At 36.0% G+C, this 11426-nt stretch overlaps 1 protein-coding gene across 1 annotated transcript in view; it reads left to right on the top strand.

Annotated features, from left to right (window-relative positions):
• Positions 1-7430, top strand: part of LOC111711167 (uncharacterized) — a gene marked incomplete in the record, with an annotated part of 27102 nt that extends 19672 nt beyond the window's left edge. Inside the window, 6 exon segments of the mRNA XM_023485441.1 lie at positions 222-1248; positions 1306-1430; positions 1701-2296; positions 2869-2919; positions 5213-5300; positions 6757-7430. Of these exon segments, the coding sequence (XP_023341209.1) occupies positions 222-1248; positions 1306-1430; positions 1701-2296; positions 2869-2919; positions 5213-5300; positions 6757-6805 (1936 nt within the window).
• Positions 7431-11426: the final 3996 nt, after the last annotated feature.

The following is an 11426-nucleotide window of genomic DNA, read 5'->3' as shown; positions in this document are numbered from 1 at the left end:
GATATCTTGATAACTCGATATCTTGATAACTCGATATCTTGATAACTCGATATTTTGATAACACGATATCTTGATAACTGGAAATCACAACGGTATGCAGTTTAATTAGTAGTTACTGCATAAACAAACCTGAATATTCTGGTAGGAGTTATATAGATTGGGTTCCAGTAGATACTTAGATAATTATAATTAGTTTTCATAATATCCTGCAAATATTTCAGAGAGATGCCGAGAATTCGTCGTAAGGTGAGCAGGGTTGAGTCCTTAAAGAGAATAATCTTCAGCAGGACCGCTGGAGGATTCGAGGACAAGAAACGAAGATCTAAATCTGCTGAGACGGATTTCAAGCGCTGTACTGTGGATAAGGGTGTAGGACCAGACTCAGGATTGTCCTCAGAGGATGATATAATGACCCCTCGTGCCAGCTGTTATGATCTAACCTCGGAGATCGGAGAGTTCGACTCCGTCTCACAGATTTCCTGCCTCGACAGCCAAGATCGCTGGCATTTTCTCCGGCGAGGTTCAGCCTCAATCTGCTCCGATATGATGTCTGGAGCAGTAGATGATACTAGTACAATAGTTAGCTCAGCTAGTAACAAGAAAGCTCACTTCCCCTACTCTTATATCCGGAGCAAGCTAACCACGCTCCCTGAGGAACTCCAGAACTCCATCTCTAGACGGGAATCTATGAAGTCCAACTACCAGTATTGTACAGAGGACGAATTCTCAATGGTCGGAACTCAGTCAGAGATTGGACAGAAACAGTCCAGCCTGGCTCCCAGTCAAAGGTTGAAGATGCTTGCTCTAAGACGAAAGAAGAGTCGATCTCTAGCCGACCTACAGCAGAGTTGTCCCCCTATTCTGGAGAAACCTCGTAACTCACGTGCGGACGAGAGTGGATATGACTCCGACACTAGGAAGAGTGCGGAGACTGTGTCACCTAAAGGAAGTGACAAAAGCGACTCCGATTCCAGTGGAGAAACCAGTGGAAGCTTCACCTCCGATAGAAAAGACTCCGACGAAGAATCGTTTGAGGAGCCCCACTACCAGGTTCCACGGAGAGCAGAGGTTAGACCAGTAACCCCACAGAAACCTCCGAGGAAAAGTAAACTACCGGAGCCAGAATATCTCTCTAAGTCAGTGACGAGAACCAAAAGTCAGCCGGTCGTTCCAATGACCGGAGACAAACCCCGTTCCTCCTCCGTTCCTAAAGTCAGTCCTCCGTCGCTGAGTAGCAAAAATTTTAAGGTATGTTCAACTATTGAATCCTTTACGGAGCTTTCAATTAATTTTATTCTGTTTCAGATGATGCGACTAGTTAAGGACTCGTCTAATGAACTCGGTATTATCATCAGTAGCAAGAAAAACGTATCCAATGGTATGACTGGATACTCCATCGCTCATATAGAGCCCCAGGGCCTGATTGATAGGTGAATAGAATTCTTATATTAGTTCTCTGTATACCCAAGGGGTTTGTGTGTAGCTCATTTGTCTTAAACGTTTGATCCAAATTTTATTATAATTTACATCCTTCCTCTCTGCATCAATATTTTAGCTTATGAACAATTAGATCTTTGCAGGCTGGTATCATGGCGTGTATTACCAGTTTTTAAGCATCCTGGGGTTAAAAGGTTTCGAAACGTGTCACGAAATTTACCATCTGTATAGTTGGGTGGATCTCAAGAATTTATGTTTTGCAGGGACGGTCGCTTCCTTATTGGCGATGAAATAATCAACGTGAACGGGTCCAGTCTGCGCGGGATCAGTATGGAGCAAGCCAGAAACATCCTTGGGACCTGTGGACCGGAAATAGATATCATAATAGCGAGGGACCAGCAATCCAACCCTGTTGTACCCCCTCCACCCGTCACCAATGGTGCTGGAGAGAGGAGAAAGAGACGAAAGTTACCCAGTATTGAACGCCCACAATCCGCTCCGATTTATAACAATGTTGTGACAGAACGAACCATTCTGGCGAAAGGAGATCTAACAAAGACCGTGATTACAATAGGGGACGAGGAGTACCTGGAGGAGAAGAGTGCTGTAGCGGAACCACCTCGGAGTAACATTGTTAAACCGAAACCGAAACCTGGGATGAAAAACAGCAGAATTCCGCAGAGACATCAGTTCTCCGGAGTCAGTGTTCACACTGTGGAGTTCGAGAAGGGACCTGGGAAAAAGGGACTTGGGTTCAGTGTTGTGGGGGGAATAGATTCCCCCCGGGGAAGTATGGGAATATTTGTAAAGACGATATTCCCGGAGGGTCAGGCAGCGGAGAGACCGGATCTGAGAGAAGGTTTAATCCTGAGGACTTAAAGACTCTGAGACGAGGATGGAGACAAACTGCTGCTAGATCAGGATTCATTAATCCTAGCACAATTCTTCACACAATCTATCTATCTTCTTACACCTTCATTCTCTATCCTTAACAAACCTCTTCCTAACCTAGAATTAGAAAGTTCATTTTCAACTTCATAAAATCAAAATGTTTGGAATGAAAGTTACATGACCTTTCTGATTGGGCTGAATGGTCTAAACCTCCTTTATGGGTTCATAAACCGAACTCATGATACAGTTTTAGAGCATTTCATTTTCCACACAAATACGACATATTGCACAACTAGTTTATTCCCCAAGCGAAGTGGGAGGAAAAATAGTTTTGTGGGCCAAAAACTTGAAATAAATGCATTTTCAATATTTTCTTAACAAATATTTTTCCTCATAAAACTTCTTTACTTATTTAAATTCTTAATTTTTAACCCATTTAATCTCAAGGTATTGAGCATTTCCTAATTAAAAACAAAAAATAAAAAAATTTATTTTGAGTTTATTTTTAAAAATCTACTCACACATATTTTTTATTTTCAGGCGATGAAATCTTATCCGTGAACGGACATATTCTCCAGGGAAAGTCTCATGGTAAGTTAATGTATAGTGGTCATAGAGAATAGAATATATATTAGAGGGGAATTTAAAGAATCTCTCGGTATGAATTTTTTCAGTCCCTTTCAGCCTAAAAGGGTGGTTCAAAGTTTACAAATCATGTAAATGTTCACAAATTATGTGCAGCAGAGTACATTAATACAGTATGTTTGTAAAGTGAATGGCATAGAGTTTATGTGAAATGATCATTGGTCAATTATGAAACCAGCCTATTTCATAATTTGGTTTTCTTTTAACATTAATTTTAGATTTTCTATAAAATTATATTCCAGGGCCCAAAAGGTTATATGGCATAAATATGTGAAGTACACCTGCAGTATGGAAACAGTACAACAAAATGGCCGTTTTACACTTTTTTCTAGTAAATTCTCCTCTAAGATATATTCTATTCTCTTTGATAGTGGTGGATAATGTAAAACCCTGAATTATCCAATTTTTTCGGGAGAAAATTTCATAATTTCCAACTTGACATTTCCTGCGCCGGATATTTTACTGATTTTTGGGTTCATACATTCTTCAATACTGGACTACGGGAGGAGTTTAGGGTGGATAGAGAGGTGCCATATAGGATAAGTTTTGCTGATATTAGATAGGGGAGAGTTTGGGGATTCCTCAAATGAGAAAAAGAGGAGGGGGATAAGGTTAATTCAAATGAATGAGATTGGGGTGGGTTGGTTCGTAAAGTTGTGAAAAGAAAGAATACTCAGTACAACTGTTTGCTAAGTAGTACAATTTTATTATATATATATATTATAATATTATTATCCGATCAAGTTTTTTAAAAACTAAACCGATCCTTTCCTTCTGTGGAGTTCTAGATCCAAATAATCATGTAAAAATCTTGAAAACTGAAAACAACTAGTTGGAACAAAGATCCATCTCTGTGGGGAAAGTTTGTCTGTATCTCCGTATGATGTATTGGACCCTGAGAAGTAGGTTCGTCCTAAGTATATTGTCACGAGGTGACGAACTTTAATCAAAGGTTGCACGAGGATTAAATAAGTTGACTGGATATATTACTTTTTGTTCTTTTCAATACAAGAAATAATCTTCTAAATCAATTCATCCATCTTGGTATTGATCTTCTTGATCTCATATCTTTTTGATCTTAGTTCTTATTGATCTTAGATCTTATTGATCTTAGATCTTACAGATTTCGGATCTTATTGATATCAGATCTTATTGATCTCAGATCTTATTGATCTCAGATCTTATTGAGCTCAATTCTTATTGATTTCAGACCTTTTGTTTTTAGATTTTATGGATCTCAGATCTTTTTGATCTTAGATCTTATTGATCTCAGATCTTACTGATCTCAGATCTAATACGATCTCAGATCTTATTGATCGCAGATTTCATTTATCTCAGATATACACTTGCCGATCTTAAATCTTTTTTGATATATGCTTTCCTCCTTTTTACAAACGTTGCATCCTGTTTTGTCCAAAAAAATAGAGATTAATATAAAATTGGATTATCAGCTTTTGGATCACGTCTAATCTGTGAATCTATCTGCTCTTTGTAAGCAATCAATTTTCGATAATCACTTAAAATCAGAAATTCCAATTGTTGACAAGGGTTTGGTCCCGTGCATGTATGCTAGTAATGGTTTGCATATGCCCTGCATATATGTAAATATGCATCCGGAGTAAGATCATTAATTGAGGATGGTTAGATTTGATTTGCTCCGGGGTTCAAACAAGATTCAACATTTTATCCTTCTCCGGGATATTTCAGGAATATTAATCTCAATTTTTTCTTGGATATGACATGTTCAGAATCAACAATATATCGTTCTACTCAGCGATCTAATCGTTAACAAATCTCGGCAACAGTTAGTTCTTGTAATTATAAAAGAATCGAGTTATCACACTAATTTTAAACCGTATAAAGTAGCCCTATTCACTTTAATATTCGGCACAAAATTGTTTTATCGTTCATGAAAAGAAATAAGATTGACTTTAGTTTAACTAAAAAGGAGTCTGACATAAAAAAATTTAATTGAAAGACTTTAGAATGTTAAGAGCACAGATTTTTAAATTCGACAAACGATGGCAGTAATTTTTGCAAAGATAACGATTTTTGTCTTCAATCTTTTGAAGCGATTTGAGAGATTTTACATTTCGTCACAGTTATCATGTACAATTAAGTTCCAGAACAGACTTTTTTTCAGCAAATCTGGGATTCCAAAAATAATTATCTGTGATTCCAAAAATAATTATCTGTGATTCCAAGAATGATTATCTGTGACTCCATGATTAATGTTTAGGTGAGGCAATATCCGTGTTTAAGAATATCAGGCAAGGTTCAGTTTCTCTTCACATTGCTAGAAGACAACAGCTTCCTTTGGGAAAGAGGTAAAAACAAATCCTAAAATTTTAGTAACCATTTTTTTTGTTAAAGGAATTGAGTCCTTGACACAAACTCTGATTTTCTGATTTCCTATATCTTTGCAACCAATGTTGTAGATATTTAAAACTAAGAATTATGTTAGATCAAATAATTCAAGTTAGAAATATCAAGGGTTTACACCATCAGATTGTAAAGATTTAGAGATGGTAAATTTGAGTTTGTGGCAAAGACTCAACTCCTTTCGTGTTTAATATTTCAATATTGATTCTTATTCATTCTATACATTCTTAAAGCTCTTTAGAAGCTAAAGATACTCGTTCTTATTCATTTCGTGTTTTTAAATCGTCAATTTATAACGTCTTTTCGTAATATCCAGCCGTGTACTTGTTCTACTCTTTGCCTTCCCTGATTAAAGTTTAGTACAGAGCTTAAACCATGAAAATAACTTCTTTGTTAGTTGAACAATTTAAAGTTAGTGAACCTTAATCAAGATCTTAATTAGATAATGTTTACAGGAATTCTTTGGACGGTTTTGTCTTTTAATTATCAATGTTTTTGTCAAAAAGTAAATTTTAAACTTCCAAAAACCGTGAAATCTGATTTATACCGATGATTCTAGCTTATAATTATTCAATTGATGATTCTCCCCCCCCCCTTACTCACCTTACAATTTGTTTTAATCCCTACTCACCCCATTCCTGACTCCAACCTTAGATAAGGTTTGGATCCAAGTTCTTGACTCCGAACCTGGATGGGTTCTGGTTCCAAGTTCCGACTAAAGATTAATAGATAAACTTGAACACGAGAGATTAATAGATTGACAGAAAACGTTATATGTGCGCTTGTTAAACAATATCTCCAGACATATTCTAACCCTACTCCAATTCTATTCTAAACCTACTCCAATTCTATTCTAAACCTACTCCAAACCTGTTCTGATCCTAACCAAAGCCTATTCTAAACCTACTCCAAACCTACTCTACACATAGTCCAATCCTATTTTAAACATACTCCAAACCTTTAATAAACTTACTCAAAACATATTCAAATCCTACGACAAAACCTTTCAATATATTCCGAAACTTATTCTAACCCTTCTTTAAATAATTTCTAAACCGTCGCTAAATCTATTCTAACCCTACTCCAAATCTATTCTAACTCTACTCCAAATCTATTCTAACCCTACTCCAAATCTATTCTAACCCTACTCCAAATCTATTCTAACCCTACTCCAAACCTATTCTAACCCTACTCCAAATCTATTCTAACCCTACTCCAAATCTATTCTAATCCTATTCCAAATCTATTCTAACCCTATTCCAAATCTATTCTAACCCTACTCCAAATCTATTCTAACCCTACTCCAAATCTATTTTAACCCTACTCCAAATCTATTCTAACCCTACTCCAAATCTATTCTAACCTTACTAAACAAACCTATTCTCAATTTAATATTTTTAGAAAGTTCAAAAGTCAGTCTTGTGAGGAGCTGGAGGTCCTGGAGGAATAAAATTTTGCTGCTGTGATAAACTTTTCTTTTCTTAAATCTCATCCTGTAAACCTTGTAAACCTGTAAACCTGTAAACATGTAAACCTGTAAACATGTAAACCTGTAAACCTTTACTCCTTGTAACCTTTTAAATCTGCGCCGCCAATATATGTAAATTCATAGATCCAAGTCCTGTAAACTAGTAAACCTTTAAGCGTGAACCCTTTTAAACCTGTAAACCTGCTCAAACAACCATACATCCCCCCCACCCTGTGTTTGTCTGAACTATTGTTGTATATTAGCTCCTCTTAACTAACAACGGAACCGAATCACTTTATTTTTTGCTGTGCCGATCACAAGATATTCTAGTTCAAAAACCAACCAAATCCAGGGTGACCTCCCCCCCTTCCCCACCTCATAAAATATATGATATAACTGTTTATAACCGAGCTGTACAATGCTCTCTGTACATTTTTTTCTTTTTTTTCGGGCTGTAATGTGCACTGCAACTTTACAGAATGTTCAAAGTATTATTTTAGCGGGACTCTGTATTATATGTTTTCTCTCTTGAATTTAAATGTATTTATTGTATTTATGTATTTATAATTGTTACTAAAGTACAAAACAAATAAAATTTTGTTTATTATTGTTTCATTTCATTGTCTTTTAAAATAATCTCAAATTTTTTTGGAACATACACACACCCTTAAAGATAAATTAATATTTTCTTCTTTTGTGCACTTTTGAAGATCCACATTCTAGGCATGTTTAATGATTCCTCCGGTAAGTGTAATCGTGGTAAAATATTCTAAGAGCTTCTATGCATATATAATATATCTACATATATATATTTGAATTGTATTTAATAAACTTCAAAACAACTAAAATTCAGAAAGCATTTTTTAATATTTGTGTTTAAAAGTTAAAATAAAAAGAAGATCTTATGTCAGAGTATTCCTTACTGTTGTATCAGCGTTCTAAAACATAGGATTTGTGCAATGATTCACAAGCAACAGTGAAATATGAAGACGACTTGTAGACTCAAGTTATGATTTTGAATAGTCCAATGAACTTTTAAATAAAGCAATTAGGCATTGTATACACTGTTCAGTGAATATATTATTTTTTAATCCACTGAAAAACTATGTACTTTAAATGCATAGGATTATCTCAATGTCGTCTTCATATCCAGCAGTTTTATAGGTTTCACTGTACTCTAATATATAATTCTACTAAGAATATTCATCGTGAGATTTTAAATGAAAACCAATGAATTTCTTGAGGCAAAATCCTATAGTTGGGCCTCACAGACCACACAAGGAAACCTGGTTAAAAACAATAGTTTATCCGCCACTAGGAAGGTCATTCTTTAAATCGGAGTCCTCAGATAGGATGGATTTTTAGAAACGGAGATTGAAAGAGGATGGATGAGAAACTAAGTAAAAGGAATGTTCCCGATGGCAATTGCCCAAGGATAACTGACCAATTCCCAATTGATTATTTTAACAACTAAACTTTTTTATGATTACTTATTTCCCCAGGGGTACGTTCTGTAGATACAGTAGTTTTTTAGTAGTTTTTATTGCAGGGAATACTAATCTTACCAATTTTTCTAGATATGGGCGTATACAGGAATTGATAAAAGGGTAAGGTTAATATTTTTCGACACTTGTAAACGTATTATTTATGTTTATACAGTATTATTTAGCAAATAATCAAAACAAAGTGTACATTTATAGCGTTTAAAGGGAGTTTTCGTTTTCGCGAACACTCCATTTAAGGAACGTCAATAAAGACAAAATTAATTCTGTACTTTCGTGTCTATTCTTTGTTGATAACCATGTACAGATATTTTAGTACAGATAAATATTAACATAACTTTTTTATAAATGGTAGTCTTGTTCAAATTTCCTATTAATGGCCATAAGAATTCGTCTTAAAATACAAAATGTTTAAAAGTGCAATTGCTTAAAGAGACTGTAAGCGTAATTTTAAGTGATCCTCCATGCACACAGGGTAATGCCCGATTTACAACGGTACCCTTGAAACATTTGTGTGAACAGAGATATGTGTGTGTAAACTTATCAAATAATGAACCTCGCTTTTATTCAGCTATAATTTCAATTCTGCCCTAAGTACACAATGAACACAGTGCATCACTGTACTCGACGGACATTGGGTACAATTGTAAATCAGGCACTTCAAATTAGGCATACAGTCCATTTAACTGAAACTAAAAAATGGAACAATAAAACTCAAATTTGGTGGATTGTTTAATAGAGTCTGTTTTCGCCTACTAAAAGAACCTCTGGAAAACAATTGCGGGCAATAATGTTACCCCGGAACGTGGCAGGCAGGGTTTCATTAAGAGAGCAAAAAAGGTGCTCCATGGAAGTATTTAAATCTTAACTAACGCGTTTTTTTCAAAGCAAAATTATTGTATCCTGTATACAATGGAACGAAAGTCGTCTTTATCAAATCTTTTCAGAGACATATAAGCCAAGTTTGTTATACTTTATCAATCCCTAAATTTTCCTTTTTCAACAAATAAACAAAGACGACTTTCGACCTGTATACTATATACTTCACTTTAAGATCTATCATCATAGCAAAATTTGTTAATTAAGTTATTTATTATTTACAAAGCCATTATGCCTTTGAAAGCTTAGAGAACATTTAATTATATCAAAATGTCATAGCAATGACCATTAATCGTAACATTACGAATCACAGTAATTTTTACACACAGTCTTAACCGTGGGCTTGTAGTGTATAAGTTGTAATTGAGTTTATAGATTTAGAGTTTTTGCAACTACGACGACATTTATATTTATCGCCGTTAGTCTTCCATGTTTTAAATGATTTGAAACTTGTCGTTGTTCTAGATTTCTTCATTTCTGAATTAATTCTGGAAATCGTTTTAGATTAACAATTTTTTATTTCCAATTTACGCAAACAATCCACATATAATTTTTGCGGCCCCGAATAAAACTTTAAAAGTCGAATTTAGCAAAACCTTTAATGATATAAAAATAAGAATAAAGCCTAGATCTAGGCTGTTGGTTTAGATCAAGGGTTGTGGGTCAAGATCAAGGGTTGTGGGTCTAATTCAAGGGTTGTGGGTCTAGATCTAGGGGTTTGGATCTAGATCTTGTCTTGCAGATCTAGATCTTGTAGGTCTAGATCAAGGGTAGTAGGTTTAGATCTAAGATTTCAGGTTGAAATCAACGGTTATAGGTCCAGATCAAGGGTTGTAAGACTAGATCTAGGGTTGAAGGTTTAAATCAAGGGTTATTGGTCCAGAACAACGCATAAAGGTCCCCATCAAAAGCAGTAGATCTAGATGTACGGTTGTAGGTCTAGATCTACGGTGGCAGGTCTAGATCTAGGATTGTAGATCTAGATCTAGGGTTGTAGGCCTAGATCTAGGATTGAAGGTCTCTATCAAGGATTGTAGGTCTAGATCAAGGGTTGTGGGTCTAGATCTAGGGTTGAAGGTCTAGATCAAGAGTTGTGGGTCTAGATCTTGTAGGTCTAGATCAAGGGTTACAGGTCTAGATCTAGATTTGTAGGTCTAGATCTAGGGTTGTAGATCTAGATCTAGTGTGTTGTAGGTCTAGATCTAGGGTGTTGTAGGTCTATATATAGGGTTGTAGGTCTATATTTAGGGTTGTAGGTCTATATTTAGGGTTGTAGGTCTAGATCTAGATTGTAGGTCTAGATCTAGGGTTGTGGGTCTAGATCTATGGTTGTAGATCTAGATATAGGGTTGCACGTTTAGATCAAGGGTTGTGGGTCTAGGTCTAGGATTGAAGGTCTAGCTCAAGGATTGCAGTTCTAGATCTAGAGTTGTAGGTCTAGATCAAGAGTTGTGGGTCTAGATCTTGTAGGTTAAAGGTCTATATCTAGGTTTGTAGGTCTAGATCAAGGATTATGGGTCTAGATCTAGGGTTGTAGATCTAGATATAGGGTTGCACGTTTAGATAAAGGGTTGTAGGCCTAGATCTAGGGTTGTAGGTCTAGAACTAGGGTTGCAGGTCTAGATCATGGATTGTAGGTAGATCTAGGGTTTTAGGTCTAGATCTAGGGTTGTAGGTCTAGCTCTAGGGTTGCAGGTAAATCTAGGGGGTTATAGGTCTAGATCTAGGGTTGCAGGTCTAGATCATAGGTTGTAGGTCTAGATCTAGGGTTGGTAACTTGGTATAGACCCTGATCTAGGGTTGTAGGTAGATCTAAGGCAGATTTTTCATTTAAATTTATTTCAAACCAAAGACAGCTAAATATCTACATATTCTTAAGATTTAAAGGTGATAGCATGTATTTAAATACCATAAAGTGGAACAAATTTTAAAGAAAAATCATTTAAGCATTTTATTTCAAGCCAATTTGAAGGTGTTAAATAAAAATACATTAATTAGACGCTCTCTGTCCCGGTAAAGAATACCACTGGTACTCTACTTACCTGAAGAATCCCGACCAATCATATCAATCAGAACCGCACGCGCCCAGTTTCCTCCAATAGTAGTCCCTTCCGTCCGATAGGTGACGGAGACAAACCAATCAAATCTAGCTCCGACCTGAACCTCCGGCACTCTACTCCGAGAGACAGAAAACCCGAGAAGAAGAATCGGAGAACGAAGCG

The sequence above is a fragment of the Eurytemora carolleeae genome, unplaced genomic scaffold, assembly GCF_000591075.1.
Source record: "Eurytemora carolleeae unplaced genomic scaffold, Eaff_2.0 scaffold1133, whole genome shotgun sequence".
Classification (NCBI taxonomy): domain Eukaryota; kingdom Metazoa; phylum Arthropoda; class Copepoda; order Calanoida; family Temoridae; genus Eurytemora; species Eurytemora carolleeae.
This window is presented reverse-complemented; position numbering and strand designations above follow the sequence as displayed.